The 23300-nt window shown below is 41.4% G+C and overlaps 4 protein-coding genes across 4 annotated transcripts; 3 read left to right on the top strand and 1 right to left on the bottom strand.

Moving 5' to 3' along the window:
• The first annotated feature begins 3238 nt into the window (after nucleotides 1–3238).
• Nucleotides 3239–4661, top strand: LOC6593153. The gene is made up of 4 exons (XM_002018291.2): nucleotides 3239–3461; nucleotides 3519–3699; nucleotides 3753–4011; nucleotides 4069–4661. Coding segments are annotated over exons 1-4 (801 nt in total). The 5' UTR covers nucleotides 3239–3459; the 3' UTR covers nucleotides 4428–4661.
• Nucleotides 4662–5282: 621 nt separating this feature from the next.
• LOC6593154 (Fanconi anemia group I protein homolog) lies at nucleotides 5283–10504 on the top strand. Its single transcript, XM_026986468.1, has 13 exons — nucleotides 5283–5382; nucleotides 5492–5946; nucleotides 6002–6237; nucleotides 6303–6412; nucleotides 6468–6918; nucleotides 6972–7060; nucleotides 7125–7237; nucleotides 7332–7597; nucleotides 7661–8004; nucleotides 8068–8411; nucleotides 8471–8802; nucleotides 8871–9636; nucleotides 9694–10504. The coding sequence occupies exons 1-13, from the start codon at nucleotides 5284–5286 to the stop codon at nucleotides 10484–10486; spliced, it is 4398 nt and encodes a 1465-aa protein (XP_026842269.1). The 5' UTR covers nucleotide 5283; the 3' UTR covers nucleotides 10487–10504.
• Nucleotides 10505–11977: 1473 nt separating this feature from the next.
• LOC6593156 (protein takeout) lies at nucleotides 11978–13441 on the top strand. Its single transcript, XM_002018294.2, has 4 exons — nucleotides 11978–12151; nucleotides 12454–12691; nucleotides 12754–12887; nucleotides 12954–13441. Exons 1-4 carry the CDS (start codon nucleotides 12070–12072, stop codon nucleotides 13370–13372), a joined length of 873 nt encoding a protein of 290 aa, XP_002018330.2. The 5' UTR covers nucleotides 11978–12069; the 3' UTR covers nucleotides 13373–13441.
• A 1569-nt stretch (nucleotides 13442–15010) lies between these two features.
• LOC6593157 (MORN repeat-containing protein 3) lies at nucleotides 15011–16179 on the bottom strand. The gene is made up of 2 exons (XM_002018295.2): nucleotides 15663–16179; nucleotides 15011–15603 (listed from the first exon to the last, which is right to left on the bottom strand). The coding sequence occupies exons 1-2, from the start codon at nucleotides 16138–16140 to the stop codon at nucleotides 15164–15166; spliced, it is 918 nt and encodes a 305-aa protein (XP_002018331.1). The 5' UTR covers nucleotides 16141–16179; the 3' UTR covers nucleotides 15011–15163.
• Nucleotides 16180–23300: the final 7121 nt, after the last annotated feature.

The following is a 23300-nucleotide window of genomic DNA, read 5'->3' as shown; positions in this document are numbered from 1 at the left end:
TGGGGGAATGGATGATATAGAATTGCAGAAATGTTAGTCATTTTAGGCTATAACTAATGCAGAAACTAGATAGTCTCTGTTTTAAACGATATTTTGCAGCTCATCGTCTGTTTACTGAGACCAAGAACTGGTACTGGGACCAGGATTTTTATACAAACACATAATCAAATGCATGAATAGACCAAAAAAATGCAATCTAAGACAAGGTCTTTACTAATAACGTTTGAAAGCAGGTTGTAAAATATCATATTTATATAATATTCACGAAATAGGGTATACAAACGCCCATACCCTGGTTGACAACAAATGAGTCTGCAAATACCAGCAACATTGACGTCACAACCTGCGACTATTGTTGAAACCGTGTTTTTGTCAAAACAAAAAACATGCAAGTACTTAAAAGTAAAAGTTTCAGCAATCGTATAAAATTATCTGGGCAAAATTGAGAGATCTATATAGCTGGGAATATTCGACGGAAGAAAGAATAACCAAGAATTAGTCGTCATAACCGGTTCACAACAATGAGTCCCATTCCATACACACATACCCTGGGGGTAATGGACGTTATAGAATGGTGAATATGTTTGTCATCCCAGGCAAAAACAATTTATTTGCAATAATTTTAATATTATTCAATATTATTTAATATTATTTTCAATATTTCAACGAATTTTTAAAGCTTATTGTCTTCTTGTAGGTAGAAGGTATCAGGTATCAGGATCGAGGTATATATACAAAACACTCCTCATATACATGAATATGTCTATGAAATGTCAATTTGAGAAAAGGTCTTTATTAGTAAAGTTTTATCTTCTTATCAATATTTATACTTGCATATAAAATTAACAAAATAGGGTGCACAAAGGCCTATACTACGGCTCACACGTAATACAGAGACTCTTTGTTGAACTTTTTCGTTTAAACCTTTTTTTTGCAATAAATACAATAAAATCAAGGATTAAAAACCATCCAATCTTGTAGAATATTTATTCATCAATGGGATAAAATTATATGGGCAGAGCTAAAGGTTTTAGTTAGACAGCATTATTCATCGGAATAAATTCATCTTACGTTTTATTACGTTTCATTTGTTGACCTACTTCGCTAAAAGAAAATTAGAAAATTGATTCACTAATCGGATAAAATTATGTGGGCATAGATAAATATTCTATATAGCTGGGAATATTCGACGGAAGATCAAAATTGAGGGAATCGTCGTATTTGTTGAATCGGTAATGGCCCGGTTGACAACATTTAAATCCTTGTCGCTCGCATTCAAAAAAGTTAGATTTGGCGCGCACTTTTGTATATTTCGGGGCTATTCTGAGGGTCATACTGTAGAAACTGGTTTTCGCCGCGCTCCCATGTGCTGTTTTTTAGTGCTAAATGGTATTTTTGTCAATTATTAATTTTATTTTCAATGTTATATAGAAATCCAATTAATGCAAGTATTTCGAATAGGCCAATAATGTATAGAATTGATTCATCAATCGTATAAAATTGAGTGGGCATGGCTAAATGTTCTATATAGATAGTATTATTCAAAAGAACAAAGAATATGAGGAATTGGTCGTTTTTTGAATCAAATTTTAATTCGCCGCAGTTCGCTTTAGCAACAATGAGTCTCATTATACACAAACATGTTGCTAACATACCCTGGGGGAAATGGATGTTATAGAATTGAGGAAAAAGGGTGTACAAAGGCCTATACAAGCGTTATGTCTTCAAATTCCAGCGACATTGAAACTGTTTTTTTGTTGAACTATTTTGCTTAAACCTTGTTTAGTCAAAATACAATAAAAGCAAGGACTAAAAACTGGCCAGTTAAGTAGAAAATTTATTCATTAATCGTATAAAATTATGTGGTTATAGATAAAGGCCCGGTTGACAACATTTAAATCCTTGTCGCTCACATTCAAAAAAGTTCGATTTGGCGCGTACCACTCGGTATATTTTTCAAATGAGACCGTATATTTTGAAATATTTCTGTGGGACGATATATTTTAACGATAAGTCCGCGGTCACACTGCTATCGATAGTGGGCACTATCGATAGTATATGATAGGTTTTCGGAAAACATCGACAGTGCAATCGATAGTTCTCCACCTGTAGTTCAAAAAACATCGCTGACATTTAATAAGAGTTTAATTTTCAATGTTATATAGAAATCCAATAAATGCAAGTATTTCGAATAGGCCAATCATGTATAGAATTGATTCATCAATCGTATAAAATTTAGTGGGCATGGCTAAATGTTCCACATAGACAGTATTATTCAACGGAACAAAGAATATGAGGAATTGGTCGTTTTTTTAAATCGAATTTGAATTCGCCGCAGTTCGCCGCAGTTCGCCGCAATTCGCTTTAGCAACAATGAGTCTCATTCCATACACAAATGCTGCGCATTCCATACACAAAAGTTGCGGCAACATTTACTTGAAAAACGTTTTTTGGTCAAAATAAAATACATTAAGGTAATTAAAAGAAGCAATCTTGTAGAAAATACATTTATCTATGGGATAAAGCTAAGTCGGCAAATCTATATAGCTTGAAATATAGGCAATACCCGATTCGCCGCAGTTTAGCTTTTGCAACAATGTGTCTCATTCCATACACAAACATGTTGCTAATTCCATGCACACATACCCTGGGGGTAATGGATGTTATAGAATTGTGAATACGTTTGTCTTCCAAGGCTCAGTAGGTATCAGGATCGACATAAATATATACAAGATACTTATAATGTACTTGAATATGTCTAAAGAATATCAATTTGATTAAAGGTCTTTGTAAATTACGTTATATCGTCATATAAAATTAACGAAATAGGGTATACAATGGACCATACACGCATCGTGTCATCCAATACCAGCAACATTGCGACTGATTTTTTGTTGAACTATTTTGTTTAAACATTGTTTTAGTCAAAATACAATAAAAGCAAGGACTAAAAGCTAAACAATTGTGTAGAAAATTGATTCATTAATCGGTGAAAATTAGGTGGGCATGGCTAAATGTTATATCTAGCTAGTAATATTCGACGGAATATCAAAATCGAGGAATATGAATAATAGAACTTGAATTCGTCAGTATATTTACGGTATATCTTGGTATATTTCTGAGTGTCGGACCGTATATGTAATCGATTAGTTCACGGTCACACTGATTAAAGAAGAAGAAGGTAAATAAATATTTGGTAAATAAATAAATTAATAGATACTATAGTATCTAGTGATAGCTCGATTTATCTAAATCTGGATGGATTAAAGTCCCTGCTACTGCTGAAGTGAACGCCGGATTGTCCCCTCCCCGTGCGCTGCAGGCTGTGCTGCTTGGAGTGGTGGAGATAGTGGGCGTAAAAGTTGGTCCAATTCCTGCTAATAGATACAAAAACACAGAGTTGTGACAACGAATCCAGCGGCCAAACCGACCAAGCCGTCAAACAAAAAACCACGGGAAATGTAAATAATGTTGAAAATGTTTGTAAAAATTTGTACTTACGACCTCATTGTATACAGGGGCAAACACAGAACTGCGCAGCAAGATGCCATATTCATCGCATTTATGGAGAGACACCCAATGATAGCCAAAAACTACCTTAAGGGTGATAAGCTGGCAGCTGAGGCCGCCTGGAAGCGGCTTTCAAAGGAGTTAAATAGCGTGGGTCCGCCAGTCAAAGAAGTTTGTGAGTGGAAAAGAGTAAGTGCCGAGCAATTGCGCTATGTTCCGTCATCTCACTTGGCTCGTGATAGGTATGGAAAGACTGGAAAAGCTGCATTCGTAAAAAGATTACCAATAACAGGCTGGAAGATTCAAATGCCAGCGGCAAAGGCTCGCTGTATCAGGATACACTCACTGCTCTAGAGGATGCAGTGGCCGTGATCTGTGACTTGTATGATATGTCCGACAGAGTAGTCGAATCTCGTCCAAAGGCACGTCCAGAGATTTCCAACAGTTTGCAACTGCAGGACATTAAGACCGACAACGACGAGGTCACAGCCACAGATGACGGTAAGACAAAAATATCAAGGCGCAACAAATTTATGTACTATTTTTTTTTATGTAAAGATGATGAGGAAGAAGATGACTGCTACAGCCGGGTCAATGACAGACGTATGAGTGTGAAATTGGAGCGCACTAGCACTTCGCAAACTCCATCTGCCAAAAAGCGCAAGCTGGTAAACGATGCAAATGCATTAGAAATTGAACGCGAGAGCACGGTGCCGATGCTAATGGACATTGCAAAGGAGCTTCGAGACATGAATAGACAGACTCGCTTGAACGCCCAGCGCACAGAAGCCAATACGGACGCGCTTTTGGCTCTAGGCACACAGATCTCAGACCTAATGCAGCAGCAGCTTAAGGAGCGCAAGCGGCTTAATGCTATAATGGAGAAATTTGTTCTAAAAATGGAAACAACCGACTAGCTAGTTCCACTATTTTTATTATGGTTTTCTAAAGAAAATATTGAAAGTGTCCCCCAAGACCAGGAAAGCAAGATCTGTTCACTTTCACTACATTATAATTAATGTAAACTAGGCGCATAATGGGGAACCATGGGCATTTTTGAGAGATGTGAAACGGCGATTGGCCAAACGATAAAATAAACAATTTGTTTCCTTTGGAAAATGGAAACGCAGTTTGTGCGGGAACCTTTTGAATTGAATTTTCTTGTCAAAATTTGTAGTGTACTGTTTTTTAATTCCAATATCGTTTCTAGGTCTTTCGTTAAACAATTTCCGGATCAGAGGGTCACGACTACAATTATTGATGAGCAAATGAATAGGGGAAAGATATAATTTAAGCGCATTAACATAAATATGAACCTCTATACACATATGTCACGATATTACTATTTTTAAATATATTTTATTCTTTATTTTTTTTTTAAACACCATGTCTAGCTCACACACCTTGCAAATTTGCATATTTTTTATAGTATTTTTCAAGTCGCGCTATGGATTCACCCTCTTGTCCACTGCAGCAATGCAGAAAATTTAATTTTGTAAGCAATACAATAAAAGGTGTCCTTAGAATTAAACAATCTTGCTGAGAGTAGATTCATCAATCGGATACAATTATTTTTTCAGGGATGGGGGTCCCATCTAGCTAGTAATATTGAACCGAATATAGAAAACGAGGAGTATGATGGAGTTTGGTATATTATTGGTATGTTTTGAAACTGTGAAGTGTATTTCGGTATATTTCTGAGCAAGCCAGCCGGCGCGGATTTTCATTTTTCAATTTATAAATTTGTTAAATTTGTTAAAAAATTGCGAAAAAATGTCGCGGGATTCACTAGAGCAGCAGGTGCGAAAGTACGGCGAAAGAGGGCAGAGAGATGAACTGGAGTTGCTTATTAAAAGTACTTCAGTAAAACAGGTAGGTCTCAAATTGTGTGTGCAAGGCATCAACAAGTCGTCCTTACCATAGACGTGCTGCCTAGCACCGCGTCTGGCATGCTCCCCATCAACTAATATTGTTTCATCAGTTAACAGACACTCTGAATGCCACGATATCCCGAAGTGAAGGTATCAATTTCTGGAACTACTTTCTGCTGGCCTGTGACACTGAGAGCGAGGAGTCCAAGAAGAAACGGTTCGCACTCGTCCAATGTTTTATGGATGGACTGCGTAGTGTAGAGCTGAACTACAAACAATCCTTCGATTTGATCACACGATTGGCCCAGGACTTGCCCACCTTCTCTGCTGATGAACTGGCTTGGATTATTGAGCACTGTGTGGATGGCATGCGACAGGGAGACGCCAAGTGCGTTGGTTGGAAGGATTTGTTGCCAGATTCACTGGCTCTGCTTTCGGCAACTCCACGTTTTATACTAAATGGGGTGGGAACCGATGGAACCGAGTATAGAAACAACACAGTGAAAAGTATATGTACCATGCGTTGGCCGTCTTCAATCCTGACCCCCATTGCTGACATGTTCAAGTAAGTTGCGCCCATAGAATGCTAAAAAATTCTACTAAAATTTCCGTTTGTTTAGGGCCATAAATCTCAGCAACGGAGAAATTTTGACCGTATTAAACAAGTTCTCCGGGGCTCTGCAGGAGCTATCGCCAATGGAGCTACCAGCTCTGTGCTTCCAGCTCTTTTCGATGTGCCAAAATGCCTCACAACTGATTGTACCGCTGCTGGCATTGGAGAAGTATTTTCAACGCAATTACTATAAGCGATTGTTCTCAGACATGAGCAGCAATTCTACAGATTTCGACAGCATAGGTTCGGCTAATTATTTCAATAATTTACTGTGTGTCTTTCTATAATTTGTTAATTTGTACCATCAGATCCATTTTCGGACAAAGAGCTGCGGGAGGCCGAAGAGACTATACTCCATCATTTGAATTACTGTACTATGTATAAGCTAACTGAGAAACATCTGGCTATAATGTTGAGGGTGAATATGGGCCCAGCTAAATTGAATGAATTCTAATGTTAGTTTGTTTTTGCAGAACTTCTCGCATTTGCCCGATGTCATTCTCACGCCATTCATGCTCAGCGCCATTATTTCCATGACAAGTGTGAATCGTGATCCAGAATCTGCGCGCATTTCTCGATCCATTTTGCTGCCATTCTTGCGAAATGTTATAAAGAATAATGAAGAAGAGATAACATTGGCAGACTATTCCGTTTGGTATCGTGATTCGTTACAGCGCAAACAAGTCGACTTGCAGCAGGTCTTAACGGTGCTCATAGATCAGAACAAAGATGGAAAAGATGTGATAACACCAGGACTAGTCCACCTAGTATTTTTTCTGCTTAAATCGCACTCGCCCAAAATGCATACTCTAGCAATTACTTTTTTAACAAAGTTCATTCGCAAACGTTTCATCTTTGGGCAAGGCATCATTAGACTCCTCTCTGAGTGGATGATTGTACATCAAGATCAAAACCAGTTTTCGGGTTGGTATTGGATTCCCCATAATAATTCTTAAATAACTATGTATTTTTTCTAGAATGTTTAACACTATTAAGTGTAGCTGACACGTACACCGTCTCAGAATGCACTAAAACCATCCAAACAGTTATGGAGCATATGCTATGGGCAAGTCATTCAAATACATGTATATTTGTATTCTTCTATTAACAAATTATTCATTTTGTTAAAGCTGCCTGGAGAACAAGCCATGCGCATGATGAACTTTCTTTTGCCCCTGCTGAAGATTTCGAATCGAGTTCGGGATGCCCTGATTGATGTGCTGTGCAAAGCAATGGGTTCTAGGTGGGTACCAGACCCAATCAATCAAAAATCGTTATATATTTTATAGCCTTTGTCATTTCTAATAATTCATTATTATGCCATTAATAATATCTAGCGGCATGCAAAAACGTCGGATGGCCATTTACGGATTTTGCATGATCCTTAAACAGCTTAACAACAGTAACGCACTGCGTCAGACCTCCAGTGCAACCAGTTTCTGTACTCAGCAGAGCATTTCCGGGTACTCAATGATGACACAAAATAGCCTAGGAAGTCGAAGCAATCCGCAGCGCAATTTCGACATGCTTACTCTGGAAATTATAGGAATGCTGCGAAATTGTTTGCAGCAGCAGTTTGACATACGATGTACGCTTTATGAAAGTAAGTAACCGAAGTGCATACAGCCGATATTCTTCTGATTATTTTGGAATGTACCTCTCACAGATCTGCAACGGGCCGTGGAGCTAAATGCAAAGCTTGTGCCTCACGTCTTGCAAGTGATTGATTGGCATTTTCGAAGCTTTTTTGACACTCCCTCTGCAGAGGAGGCTGCCGACGATTTAGACACAGTATTTCGTATACGGTACGATCAGCTGGTCACTGCCAGCGATCAACAACATATGGAAATTCAGCTTAAAGATAACCTGGGAAAGTTGGTTCAATTCGTGGCTAACTGCTTGGTTACCTTTGAGCGTGCTCCTTCCGGCTATGACACACGTGAGATAAGTCGTCTCCTGGCCTTATGCGTGCAACGAATGGTGGCCAACAGATTGCCAATAGACGACGTTGTAAGTTTGGCGTTGTCTCATAACTCATGAAATCAACTAATTCATTCATACATATTTTCCCAGTCCCCTCCAGCCACCCACCTGAAATGCGCTCTAGTTCTGCAACAACTCAATCTTATTGAAGGAATCGTTTCCCACTTATTGCTCAGCTCCAAGCCAAGCAACGATGCCATATGTCAAGTTCTGCCCCTATTTAAGCAGCATTGCAAGTTATTAGACGATCTTAAGACTTTGGCTGGCTCCTCCAAGAAGCTACAGAAACAATCAAAGAAAACTGTCAGCAATGATACCACAACTTCCATTTTCAATCTTACTGTAAATGGAATCCCAATGAAGAGCATGTGCACACAACCTGAGAATATATGGGACTTGTCTATATTGGATAAGCTTCTTCATCTACTCCTCGAGTGAGTGCCATTTCGACTGCGCCGATTCCAATGTACATGTTTTGAAAATTACTTTTCAGTGACGTCGTTCCATTTGCCGCGTCTGAGAAAACCATTCAGTTGCGGTCCAACGAGTCCCTGGTTCGTTATGTTGTGCAGATTACCGCCGAAAAAGTGAAAAACATTCGGCTTGAACCTGATTACAAGCAACTAGCTTACAGCAAACGTACCTTTAAGCAGTTAACAGACATCACCAAGATTATTTACGAGCGCTGCATTCGACGGTTGCCTGAGCTGTGGCGAGACTTTGACATGCAGACATCCTCTCTGGCGGCTCAATGTTTTGTTGAGTGCCTACGAACAGCCCACGAAACCTATAGCAAGAAGTTCAAAGAATATGTCAAGGGATTTGGTAAGACGAATGAAAAACTATTTTTGAAGCAGAACTCTCATAAACTAATAACGTTTTATTAATCGTAGATATGGCATCCCTGAACAGAAGCAAAGCAGTGACGTACGTTGTCCAGGATGTGTTAGACGAGTTTATGAAAGAGTATGCCAGTGATGACTCACTTAACAAAGATACCTTTATCGCGAAATTGCCGGTATATCTTCTGGAGTCATTGGAAATTCTGTTCGACCATATAGATTATGGAGAGCGTGCGGCAACTGAGTCCTATACTTGGCTCCTCAATTTTTGTCGTACTCACGAGTTGGTTAATCCCGAAATGGGCTTAGTGCATAACCTTCTATTTATACAGCGTCAGAAAACGCACTCGGGTCCCTTTTTTGAAAGCATTGCCAGACAATTGGGGCATGTGCTTGGCGCTCTTAATGATAATATATCAATAGATCTCCCAGATCCAGGTCTAAAGTCGATAAGCACAATCACCGCTGAGAGCTGCTTGCAACATCTCTATGTTGCCGTCCAGAAGCAGCTCCTAAATGTAGAATATTTCGTCGTAAAGGCCAACAATTTAAGCTACAAATGTCAACTAGTGCCGGAATCAGATCAAAGTTATTGGCGGGGAAATCTAGATGTCATGGAGCGTTCTATTTGCACTCAAATAATTCATATTACGCGCACGCTACTGGCTCTAACCAATGTCTGCATTCCTCTGGGATCGTCTATGGATGGACTAATGAAATTGTTGATACAGCACTATATATGCCTGAAGAACCTGACAAGGCACTATTTGTCCTGCTGCACATCAGACACCAGCAACGCTAACATGCGAAGCACTAAGTAAGTCCAGTACGGAAACATTTTTCACAGTACTAGTATTATATTCACTCCTTACAGATTCGAACTGCTACTACGGGAAGTAGGAAAGCAACTGCCGGCCAATGTCTATGAACTTATTACTTACATAGAAGCTAATACTCTCGATGAGGACAATCAGCATCTCAAGACACGCAACGTACAAGCACAGCGCGCAAAAGTTCTGAGAGAGACTCGCCTTATTCCCAAAGTAATAATGGTTATTGAGGACTTCAACAAGCACATAATTCTATTGTCTAAGAAGACCAAAACCTTTAATAGACTAACAGATTATCTGCATCTTGGAACCATGCGGGACTTTGATATCAAATCAACTGATCTCAAAGCGGCAATAGAACGTAGTTTAACGGACACCCATGAGGTCGCTGAAGATGACTGCACTACAGAGGATATGGAGGACATTGATCACTCTAATGATCCAAGCAATGATGAGGAAGAAGAGGCAGAGACGGAAATAATACAAGCCCCTAATAAGAGACAACGACAGAGACGAGCTCCTATCAGTGATACGGAGGAGTCGCAACCAAAGCGTAGACGGGGTCAAAAAGCTAAAATAGTACAGAGTGCCAAACCACAAAGCGATGATGAGCAGGAAAGCAATGAAGAGCAACTTGAAACCATTCAGACAACGAAGCTGCGTAACAGAACTAAAAAGCGCCAAACGAAAAAGTCCACTCGTCTTTCGAATGAGGAGGAGTCAGCTGAGGAAAGAGGTCCGACCGAGCAGCGCACAAAAGACATGCGTAAATCACAGGAACGCGATACGGGGGTAAAGCCGCGTAGGCTCGGTTTGTTACGTTCTGGAAAGAAATAAATGCGATTTCTGACTGAATCATGACATGAGAGGATACTCTCAACGCGTGTACTGTGACCATCATCTTCTTCATCACTGTTTTTCGTCATTTTGAGGTAAATCCATTTAAGTTTTTAACTTGTGTTTTATGTACTTGTGCGCAAATTTGATGCCCGCACGCAATAGAGACTTTGCCGCCCACTCACCCCACCCTCAACATCATAGCAGGGTCCAGCCATCATTTTATTGCACTTGAAAACTTAATTAGGCCAAAATGCGGTGTGAACGCCTGTTTCTGTACAAGAGAGAATATTTTCGTTTGCCAGCTGTGCGAGATTTTTATTACACGCATCAAATGTAATTTGTTACAAATTTGATGTGTTTCTATTTTCTTGAAAACGGCATAAATAAAAGAAAAGTTGTATGATAGGGGATGGTAGGCGGGCCAGCTTTTTCTGATGGTCTGCCAACTGTTTTCTTTTTTTTCCATGGGTCCATCATCGAAATGCGTGGCAGGTTTTATGACCAGGTAACTTTTGATTTGAGCTGAGAGGGTGCTCAATTACTGTAGGCTTTCCCTCGGATTATCGACTAAACGAAGCTCTTAGTTTCAAATATATGTATATTCTGTTTACATTCATTTCTTACATTGCAGTTTAAGAACTCAAATACATATGCTAACATACATACTTTCATAGTGCCAGCAGCTCTGACGAGCACTGGTTCCCTGTGCTGGAATTTCCGAATGAAATTAATTTTGTTTTTCAACCCATTTGATGGGCTTCCCAATAAAAATACATTGAACTTAAATTCTGATACATACATATGTGTTTAAGATTTTATTGCTTTCAATATAATCATTAATTTATTAGTATTATTAGTTTGTAGCAAAGTGCGAAACAAAATAAAGTTCAACCTCTCTGTTTTAGTTTTTTCTTGTATTCATCGTTTTTTACTGGGTGTAAAGAGTGTAGTAGGATGTAGCCTTAGGATTCCTCTCATCGTCATCAGCACCTTTTGTCTTGCTCTTGTTTGCTTCGTTAGCGAACTGAGCATTTGCATCGAAAAATATAAACATTTTGTATTTTTTGTGATTGATGTAGATGCGATTCTCAATCTAGTTCTGTGCTATATTTGCGCATATTTAACAAGTTGAGCGTCAAGTGTTTCGCCCCCAGAGGAGGGTAGTCAAATTTATTATTCAAATTTCCGCAGCTGATTTGCCTGAATTTATTATTAAGCATTACAGCAGCAACTTGAGTTTTTTGTTTTAATTCACTTAAAACTACATAAATTCAACTTTACATGCGAGGCGACAACTCACGTGCCCCTGAGCCCCTGTGCTGGTGGCATGTGAGCTTAATTTCCAATAGATACAAATATATCTACGCCTTGTCGCGCGGCTCTGGCTTCTTTCCGCCGGCCGCCCCTTAAAAGCGCCGAGACTGTCGCAGGGCCAGAGCGACTTTAGTTTACCTCGCTTAATTCAATGAAAAGCACAGTGTGAGACTTGACGAATAGTTAGTCGATCGGTCGAGCGCAACGACAACGGTTCTTTCAATTACCAGATCTACTCGCAGTGCTTTATAGCAGCTCGTCCCAAGATGATCTCCGATTGGTCTTGCAACAGTTTGCTGTTGCTGCTGATGTCGTTGGCCATGTGTCCTTGGGCTGGCGCCAAGTTACGTAAGTGTCAAGCTGTGCGGATTGGGCGGGAAAGTGTGATTTGATTGGGGTACTTCTCCGATTGAAGCGACTAACGTCACAAATTTTATTCAATGTCCTTGAAAAAGTCTTTGTTGTGCCGCACGTAACAGTTTGGTCGGGCAATGCGTCGATAGCACCTGACTTGCATATAATTACCGTTTGTTGACACCCACAAGGTTGATTTATAGCAAAAAACAAAAAAATTACTTTAAAACTATTCCATTAATTAAAATATCGAAAATCGAAAACACATAATAATTTTTGTATCAAATCGTCCACAGCTTCCTCTATAAAACCATGTGCCCGAGATGATCCTCAGCTAGAACGCTGCATCATTAATGCAGTGTACCAGATAAAGCCGCGACTTATGCATGGGGATCTGGGAGACGGATATAAAACGCCACCATTGGAGCCTCTGTCTTTGGATAACATAGAACTCGGCCAAAGTAGTCAGTTCCAGGCTGTGTTTACACACCTCGAGGCTAGTGGAGGCAGCAACTTTATTATTGATCGTCTTATGTAGGTAGAGCTAATGGCTAATCAAGAATCCATCAATTAATCTATTTATCTCTTTACTGAAGTGCCAAACCAGCACAGATATCCTACGATCTTTGGATAACTCTGCCGCGCATAGACTTTAAGGGCAAGTATTCTATGCACCTTAATCTGCTGCTTTTGGATATTAAGGGAAGAGGAAACATGCATGGATACGCCGGTGAGTTCGAACATTCAGTAAACGGAAAGACCCCCTGTTACAATATAAACGATACCCATCAAATAGAAAACGCTAAGGCTTTTGTCAAGATGCGTGGCACTCGCTATCTGCGAGACGGGCAAGAGTACGTAAAGTTCACCAAGATGACCATGCGCATACAATTTAAGGACTTTAAGTTGAACTTAGAAAACCTCTTCAACGGCGATCGTATTTTGGGAGAAGTGGGAAACACCCTCATCAATAGCAATCAGGAATTATATCTGAATGAAATTATTCCTGGTCTGGAGCGTGGTCTATCTAAAAAGTTTTTGGATGTGGCCAACGAAATCCTGGATACCGCTACCTTTGATGAAATGTTCCCGCCTGGAAGGACTATTATTAATCCGATTTCTTTTCCCTCACCCTCAGCGGGACTCGGTCCATCCATATTTGAGCCGCCATTTGCATCGAAAAACCCTGCTGGTAGTATTTTAGATCATCCTTGATATTGAAATACACTTGAAAACTAAGTCTCTCAAGATTTATGGAAATAATATAGTACATATGCTATGCTATATGATATTGTGCTCCGATTTGGATTCTTTTTAGCCGCTCTAGTGATTAGTGATACTTCATAGGGTCGGAGGCTCTTCCTTCCCGACGTGGCAAACATCTTCTCAAATTAGTAATAGCTCTGAAAGGGTACACAAAAGTTGTGTTCTTTCGATCTATTATATTTGATATGGATCGAATAATACGAACTTTGATTATCAAATTTTAGTTAGTCTTGTAGTATTGTATTTAATGCATTAAATTATAAAATATTGTATGTTGGAAATCGGAGTAATCCTATTTTTTATTTCCGATTTTCAATCGTGAATATTCCACACAAATTAAACCAATACTCTTGCGTGTACCAGTCTTCGGAGGTACAGTCAGCTCAGCCTTGCCACACGCTAATTTGCCTTAGAGCGCTTAATGCCCTACTCCATTTGCTGGTGGAGGCTTTTGGAGAAGCTGGGAAAACTTTTTAATCCGCCACGAAGCTTGCCCTGTTTTTGCATATTAAGCTAAAAGTTTTGAAAATGTGTAGTCACCGCCTAACGGCGCCGGGGGGACAGTTTAAAGGAGCACACACACACACACTTCTCCAACATTACACCTGTTCAATGGGTCAGGGCACGTAGTTCCCTTTCAGTATTCCGCGGCTCTTTCTGCGGCTCCTGCTTGTGATTAATCACCGGCAACGACAAAGATGAATTTACAGAGATTTTTTTTCGTAAAAGTTTTTACTTTCGTCTTGGCGGGGATGGGCGGTTAATTGCGTTGGACTTGGACTTGGACTCGTGGCCAAGAAAAAGTGTTGCCCCTGTAGGGAAATTTGGGGTGGCCCTAATTAAATTCATGCGACGCAGCTGTCACAGCCAAGAAAAAAGCATTATCGACTTTTTAGGCGCTTAATATTTCAAACGAAAATGTTTTTGATGTAAACAGAGGCAAGTCAAAGAAAGCCTTGGCAACATCTTCAGCTTCGCTTCCGCGCTGGCTGGCCAATGCCTTGCGAAGTGTCGCCGGCATTAATTTCATTTATTAATTTTTAACTACGCCCGCGCAACAAAATAAAAGCAACTTGATAAATGGAGAGCTAGCCAGTGGAAAGGGCGTTGGGGTGGGAGGAAATCTTTTGCTCTTCTTTCATTGTGCGCGTCCCCATTTTTGTCTGCTTTCTTTTTACCATCGCTTTTCTTTACTGACTTTTTTTTTTGTTAATTTTTTTTAATTCTTTGCTTTTCACTTGAAAGACGCTTGAAACGTGGAGATGCGTCGAGGCTCGCTAATGTCCTTTCTTTTATCATTAAGTAGAAAACGTGGGTGCCTGGGTGCCTGGGTGCCTGGGTGTCTGTTGGGGTTGGTTGGCTGGTTGGTTGGGTGGGTGGATTGTTTCGGGCGTGGCAGGCCCATTTCGTTGTCCGAGGTATGGGGCAGTGGCGAAGCGCAGGTATTTCGGCGGCCATTAGTGGAAAAGCCCCCACTGTCGGCTTAAAGTTCTAAGGTTGCGATTCTTTACATTGAACAATGAAAGCAGATTTATATGACAACTAAATGGAACGTTAATAATTAATAAACAATTTGTATTAGGCTCCTCTTATATTTTTACCAGCCCTTAAACCTTCTTGAGCTTCGAGAATTTTGACAAGAAAAATATAACATTGTAATAAATATATATGACCAAATGTGGTTCCCACTTGTTTGCTTTTGAGTATTAAGCTGTTGTTCATATATCAGTTAGAACAATTTTAAGTCTGGCTGACTTTTGTGTCCCCTCTAGCTATCTGAGCGCAGTCGCAAGTGCAAACAAACCCAGAGTCCGGATAGAGATCCACAATAGTCGGCGAGGCGATACGTTCCTCGAAGGAAGCATACTGTCGGCGGTGGTGAATGAATTCCAGACTGACCTTGTCGTTGAATCGACGGTGGGGCTTATCGCCGAACGGCTTGTATCTCTGGAAGAGTTCGCGCATTATTTCGTTGGGGTATTTCAGATAATTCTGTGTTATCGGATAGGGAGTGACTTTGTCATTGCGTCGAATGAGGACTTCATCCTGCATCAGGGATGTCTTTGCATTATCATTTTCCCACATTCCCTTCTGGATTTGACCAGTGTGCATATGATAGAATACACCCTCGCCATTTTTGTATCCGCGCGCAAAGTGACCTTCGTAACGATTGCCATTAGCTGAAATTCGGGATAGTTTTAAAGCAAGAAATCGTATTAAGCTTGTAAGCCATACAGACCATAAAATAAGACGCCCAAGCCATGTCGGAAACCAGTCTCCCATTCACCCACATAGATGCCCCCATCTGCGTACCATTGAATGCCAAGGCCATGTCGTCGATTCCTAAGCCATTCTCCAAAGTAGACACAGCCATCGGGATAGAACTGCTTGCCCTCGCCGCACTTCATATCGTCGAACCACAGCCCCGCATATATCAGCTGCAGCTCTGCGCCACGCTTGCGTAGCATCGATCCAATGCCTTGCCGCTTGTTCATCACCCAATGACCCTCATAGACGAGCTGACCATCGGGCTTCTTTTTGTCAGAAAAGTACTTGGCAGTTCGCTTTGCCGTCTTCTTCACGCCCCAGCCCTGGTGCTGGTTGCATTGCCAGTAGCCAGCATAGGAGCCGCCGCCAGGAAAGTAGAAAGTGGACCTTCTCCCAGTACTGCAAACCGGCTTGTTGGGGCAGAAATAGCGCTCCAAGCAGGTACCCATTCTGTTAACAACAATTTGTGTATACTTTTATGCTTGATTTTTCTGGTGTGAGTATTGAGTAATGCATATCCAGTTGATTTTAGCCTACTTCATATTTAAAATAATTCAATTCCCTTTGATTCAAAACATGCTTGAAAGGGAAATGTCCCTTATTTGGTCTTCAGAGCATTCGTTTTATTTCATTACAAAATTGTGCTGAAAATATACAACTTACTCTTACATACATATGATTAAAAGTCCTGAAACATATAGAGAACCGAATGTAGACATTTCGTGGACTTAAAAGTGTCCGAACATCAGTCCAATTTCCATTTCTCGTTTTATAAATAATGCGAATGCGAATACAGAGAAGAGCGAAACGTGTCAGCAACACACTTGAAAAGTTATTGGGGTTAGGATTTGAATGAGCATCGAACATAAATGTAAATCACAAAGAACCTGAGGGGAGCAAAAAGGTGGAAAGGTTATGCGTGAAGTGTGGATGGATGGGTCATCGGATGGGTCTACTTTTACGTCCTGTTTGTGTCATTCAAATTATGAGCTTAGTGTGTCTAACGTCTCTGGAGAGCTTGGAGTTAGGAAATCAAAACACAGTTATCCAAACCAAGTCAGGTGTTTCGACGGAAAGATACCCGCTGTTTTCGGAAATCGTACGAATTCTAAGGTTTTCGAATGGACTGCATATCTACCTATGGACCTATATACCTGTCCATCGACAGAATAACACAAAACTTATAGTCTTTATAGAAAGACCAAAAGCCCAAGCTGTCTTTGATTGAATAATAACGTTGAACAACTTGACCCACATTTAAAATGGAGAGTGAGGGCTACACACGGATACAAGGGAAAGCCGAAGAAGTTTCCTTTCATGGAAATGCACTTTGTAACATCTCTTGAATTACAAATGCTTGCTGATTTTGCCTTTCATACCTACGGAATGAACCCGGAATCGATTCATATTTAAGATTCGTTTATTCAGCCGGCGGAACCTCTGATTGCAACCCTGACGGGACATTAAATCACGTGCCACCGTAGGACACCTTTGTTATCCCTTTTTCGTTCCCGATTTAGCTCATTTGCATAAACTGCAGCTGCAGTCAGTGTGTGGGGTAATTTTTTGTATTCGAATTTTGTATAAAAAGCGTGCCGCTTGCCTCCTATTCTTTCAAATAGTAATATGATAATACCACTGTATTTGCAGCTCGTAATACTTAATGTACACTCTCAAAGGCAGAAATCTTGGGATGAGGACTGCTCTATTAATTAATCGTGACAGTCAAAATATAACACTATTAATAAAGCAACTAACTCGGCAAACGGAACGGATCAGTTCAGTTAATTTTGCCATTTGGGGTGAACAAGTGAAGCGGATTTTAGCCTGTGGGCAAAATAATTGCAAGTGACAGGCGCTTTAATTTTTCTTCCTCTTCGACAGCCTATTTTTAGTCGGGGAAGTCTGGGACGAAGACCCGTTGCCATGTTTATGATAAACTTAATTCAGTGTAAATGAACGGCCCCATTGGCTGGATGGCGGATAGGTGGATGGGTGGAGGCTGGAGGGTGGAGCGTGGATGGGGCGGGTGGAAGTTTCCGCTAACCACAGTTAGGGAACACATTTTCTTCTTGCTTTTCATCCCATTCATCTTCTTGTTTTGATAAACTTCAAATAAACAAATCAGTGAAAGAAAAGCAAAGTATAGAACTCAGAATGGTGAAAACTTTTTGCGTTTGCGGTTGAATGAAATGGAAAATTTTAATTGCTGTGCCGCGTATTGGAGGAGCTCTTGTGCTCTTGTAGCTGTAGCGCTAAGGATATATATACATACATATAAGGAAATTTATGTACATGAAAACTTTCATCAGGTTCTCTTGTTCCGTTCCCCAACAAACCAACAAACTGATGAAGAACCCCAGCTCTAAGTAATTTAAATTATTGCAAAGCGCACACAAGCGCAAATGAGGACTGAACGCGAGAAGAAGGACGCAAATTCCACTGATTTTTTCATTAAGCTCATGTCAGATTAGCAAGAAGGAAAGAACAGGAGTGAGGCTGAGGCAGAGGCAGAGACAGAGACAAAATGAAAGGGAGTTGGAGCTTGGTTGAACCAAAAGACAGAAGGGGGCACGGGCACGGGCACAGGCACACACGGGAGCCATAAATTATTTGCCCCGAGCCAACCCTTGGAAAAGCGCAAAACTTTTTTTACATTGCCAGACAGAGTAACAATACAAAAACTGTACAATACAGCAACGACATTTGTTATAAATTAAGTGATGGGGGTGCTCAATATTAAAAAATGTGAAATACGGTGTTTGGGTGGCGGCAATCCTGTGAGGACACAGGGTCTTGCAATCGAATTGCGAGGAAACACCCCATTGGTGTCAATGGGTGTGGTAGGTGTACTCTATCGGGCATTTAGTTAAAATCTATTAAAAATCATAAGAACGGCTTTTCCTCTTGGAAATTCATAGATTTAAAACATATTTTTATGAAAAAGTATACTGCGTTCTGGATAGGGTTGTTTCTTGTGCCTGAACTTTAGGCGGAGATAAATCAGGAGAAAGTGAGTGCAGTAGGGGATGGTTTGAGAGCTCATTCGATGACCGACATTGCCAGAACGTCCTTTGTTTTAGGCGTTTAACCCTTTGAAGCTCCACATTGTTCTCAACCCTCGGACAAGGGCTGGACAGAGAGCAGTTAACCAATGAGAACTCAGGTTCTAGCTAACCCTTTTTCAACTGATAAGGGTGTACTTGGGGCGTGCCACACCCTCACCCCCACCCCTCCGCTCTGCAGATAGAGCCAATTCTCGAATTTTTAAAAAGTTCGGTTTTTCTTACGTTGTTGTTTGTGTTTTCGAAAACTTTGATTCACTTATTTGCATGCGCCAAAGTTTCTTCATCTGGAAAGAAAAACGGAGAAGCGGAAGAACGGAAAAAGAGAGGCAACCAAAAATTGTGCTCGAAACAAATTAACAGTCCAGTGATTATTGTCAAAAGCAAAGAACGAGGAAGGCAAAACAAGTGCCTATCGAGCGGTCTCCCCCACGCCGCTATTCCCCCCCACCCATCGAGCAATTCAAAAATTAGAAAAGGGCATAATTTTAATGAACTTTCTTGTTGAGCCGTGGTCGTGGTCGTGGTCGCCACCCATATAAATACTCTCTGGTAGCCAGAGCAGCTGTCGAAAAAGGACTTACAAGTTTGCATTCTGCTTTGCCCACTTGTCTTGGCTTTTGAGTTGTTTCGTGAGCCTCTTTGATGGGAGTTTGTTTTTCAAACGGACTTTTTTAGTGAAGCCAAGAAAATGAAGCAAAGTTACACGCTGAGCTCGGTTGGTTAAGAGAGACGGAACCCCGGAGAAATACGATGATGGACAAGATGATGGCATCGTTCAAACTTCTCTGGCATTAATCACTTCCACTCAAATGATGCCTGGTCCTAATTGCACCTCCGCTTGCCGCGTGCTCAGTCCCTTTTCAATGCAACTGTAAATTGAAATGGGTCTCAAATTGCAGCGGCTGCATGCCAAAAAAAGAAGGAGGAGAACACCTGCCTTTCCCATCGACTGCCGACATTTCTAATGCTCACGCCCGACTGCTGCCAAATGAAGGACAGCCGAAACTATTCAAGCTGATACGCAGTTATTATGCAAAACAAGATGGATCTATATCGAAAGATACGAGTATATAATCGATCGACTTGCAGATAATCAAAGGGAGAAACAGCTGGCCTGGCAGGTATTGAGTAACCGGATTCCTGTACAGAATTCGTTTTACATACGTGTAGCATTGGAGATAGTTTTCTCAAGTTCGGAAAGATACTATGTTCTTGCATGTAAAGCCTTTCGAAATTCATTGGATCTGCCTGCTAGTCTTCACAACGAAATACAGAAGAAAAGTACCTTCCAATTGTCTGGAGACAAACACAAAATGATTGATTGGAGGCCAGGCTGGACAGTCAGGTACCCATTAAGGACCTCATCCAATATTCTCCTAAACACAATCTCGCCTAATATTTTACGCTCATTTAGGGCATTACAGAAACATAGCTAACGGATTTTGTGCAACGCACCCTGCTCCGAACAATGGCTGTAACTCTTGAGCGGGCCCGAAAGGAATTGCAACTGTGGATCAGGGGATCACAATGAAGCGGATGGGAAAACTAAAACCAACGCCCGCTTGACATTTGGCTGCTAAACAAACAAATGCTGCAAAAAAAGAGGACTGCAAAGGGACACAAGGAAGAAAAAACTGTCAACCTTACGTACAACCGTATGGGTGCAGATTGGGGGGGAGTAGAGCAGGTCAATCAAGGGATAGGGATAGGGATAGGGATAGCACGATGTTGAAGCGCAGTTGCACTACGGTGTTGCCTTTCTAGAGAGACATTTTTTGGTATTTTTGGTATAAAAACTGAAATTGAAATTGTGTCATTTCATGCCAAGAGCTGAAGAGAGCGTAAGGGGAGTAGCAAAGGCGGGGTGGGGGGACGCACACACCTGGCCTTCAAGCAGTTTTACGTCCTTTGTGTACTTTGCTTCTTCCTAACTGTCATTTTTAATTGTTTGTGTTTAACGGTTATCAGGCGAGGGCCGAGAACACAAGAATTTATCGAAATTTGTTGTTTTTCTTTGGGCTTTTTATGGCCTGAACTCTTGACGTGGCCAGTTGCCCATTAAGCTTACTTTTAAGTGCCATTCTGTCCCATTCATCTGCGTCTCTTCTACTTGAAAAATTTGCGCATGCACAGCAATTTCTCGTCTCGCCTTTCACTTTGTTTCTCATTTTCATTTTCTTCCGTCTCCTTCTCCTTCTCCGTATTCCAATCTTAATTTTTTTGTTGTTGCCGCTTTGGGGTTGAAAATAATTCATTTATGCAAATGAGGGGGTGTTTAAAATTAAGCAAAGAGCACGTAGGCCAAAAGTAGCGGTAGCACCAACAGCAGAGCATGATATCGTGGCCATAATGAAGGAGGTGACTGGATGGGTGGTGCAAAGGGGACAAGGGGAGAGTCGACAGCGACAAGGGCAGTGAGGGCATTGAGAAATGATAGGAACAAAAGGTTTTCGCTCTCCCCAACACCACTTGCCAGCACTCTCCCAGCTCAAAAGAATCTCCGATTTTACTCTGGCTGGATATAAATTACAATTTGTAGAATACGTCGGGGGAGGGGGCAGTTCTTGGCGTTGGAGTTGAAGGAGGAAGGGCATGCTTTCCCCAAAAATGTCTAAAAGTAGCGTTTGGCTTTGAGATTCTCGAACACAATACTACAAAATTAGCCATATTTCATTATGAGTATTTTTCATGTATCTGGCGATGGCAATCTTTGTCCTAGATTCCCTGATAGGCAGGTTAACTCCATTTATCAATCATCAATCTAAAATCATTGCGAAGTGCCTCGCTGTATCATCAAATAAACAGCTCATTCCTACAGGAAAAAGGGGCGGGCGAAGGGTTCTTTTCCCACATACTCGTGCGTGTGTGTATGACCCTTTTCAGTGCCAGCAGCAATCGAAATACAAAGCATAAAAAAGAGTATCTCGGCCAGATCGGATCCTGGCGAAACATGACATTTATTACGCTCTATTAGCGACGAGAGCCGAGTCAGAAAGAAAGCAAATCGAGGGGGATTGAAGAATGAATGGATGTGTGTGTTCTGGTGCGAGGTCATGCGAATCCTTTACCATTGGGGGTGAACCGTATGTGCGGTGGGTAGGTGTGGGCGAGGGTGACGGTGAGGGCAACGATTTGTAATGCTTTTGGTGCGAGATTTCTTATGCAAATACAACACACATGTGATGTGGCCACAGGAGTATGGCGGCGGGTAAACGTGAACCAGCACTAAATGTTGACGCGTGCTGCTCCTGCGGCCCACATATTCACATATGTGAATGCTCAGGAGGAAAGGGGGGGGGGGGGGGGGGGGGGGGGGGGGGGGGCGCTGGTGATGCCTCGGGCTCTTGTTTGTGTTTTCTCGTTCCTCTTCCACAACGCTGAAAGGTTAAATGTTGCCACTGGCACATAATTTTGTCAAGTGCTGTCAGGAGCCCTCACTCCCCAGCCCCATCCTGTGACCTCCACATGTGCTGCATTGTGTTGTTTGTGCGCCTTACGTGGTCAGCCCATAGTGCTTAATGGGAAATTAACAACTTAATTAATTTCAGTGCCATTTATCTTCAGACTGCGTAAGAAAAACTTCAACGTACCAAAGATCAACAAATTTCCATTGGTCAAACTTTGGCATCCCTGGCCAGGCCAAGCCAGGCCAGCCCAGCCCAGGCCTGCCCGCCCGACTCCTGTCTCCGCAAATGAGATTTATTTATGCCTTTGCGCGTGTAGCCAAAGCAAATAAGAGGCTGATGGCTTGGGTCTTTACCCAAAATAGATGCTGCGTCTTGCCCTCCAACAAATTAGTTGGGCCATATCGCAGATATTATTTTAAACTGAAATCTAATTCGTTAAAAGATAATATTCGTGGACGGTGGGGTCGCAGCACCCCTCAACTCCAACTTGGCTTATCGCAATGCCGGGCCTGGTCTGGTATTATGAACTATAAAATATTCATATGCATCTTACCTGTACCGAGGAAACACATTAACAAAATTTGTGTGCGTGCCCTGAAACGTCGTCGAAGGCACTCATCTAATTGCATTAGTAGAAGCGACTGGAACAAGCACCAGAGTCTGTCCGAGGGTAATACTGTACCCCAAGCCCGGGCATGGGCCGGGGGAATTGCACTTTCTTGCTTGATGCTCGCTAGGCATATGTATGTTCCCATATCGCTTGTCAGTCCGCGCTCCCTGCTCACTGCTCCCCACCACCCACCACCCCTCGCTGCTTGTCTGTCTGTCTGTCTGTCGCCTGCTTTTCAAATTTTATGACATTTTTATTCGCTATGGTTAGCAGTGGGTGGGTGAAGGACGCCAGCATACCTCAGAATCTCCCATGCCCTCTCATACATGCCTCTGACTGGTGTTTTAACGCTGATTTTCGCAGAAACAAAAACATTTTCATTTTATTTGGCCGTGTATTTTCTGTGTTGGTGTTTTTATGTAGCAGCTTTCAAATTTTTATAACTGTCATAATTGGCGTAATTGTTTTGGTAGTTTACCGTAGATCAGCTCTAAAAGCTTTTCGCTGTCCTTTGAGTGTGGGCA

Source organism: Drosophila persimilis, unplaced genomic scaffold, assembly GCF_003286085.1.
Source record: "Drosophila persimilis strain 14011-0111.01,24,50 unplaced genomic scaffold, DperRS2 tig00000002-arrow-pilon, whole genome shotgun sequence".
NCBI lineage: Eukaryota > Metazoa > Arthropoda > Insecta > Diptera > Drosophilidae > Drosophila > Drosophila persimilis.
The sequence above is the reverse complement of the archived record's forward strand: the minus strand, read 5'-3'. Positions and strand labels throughout refer to the sequence as shown.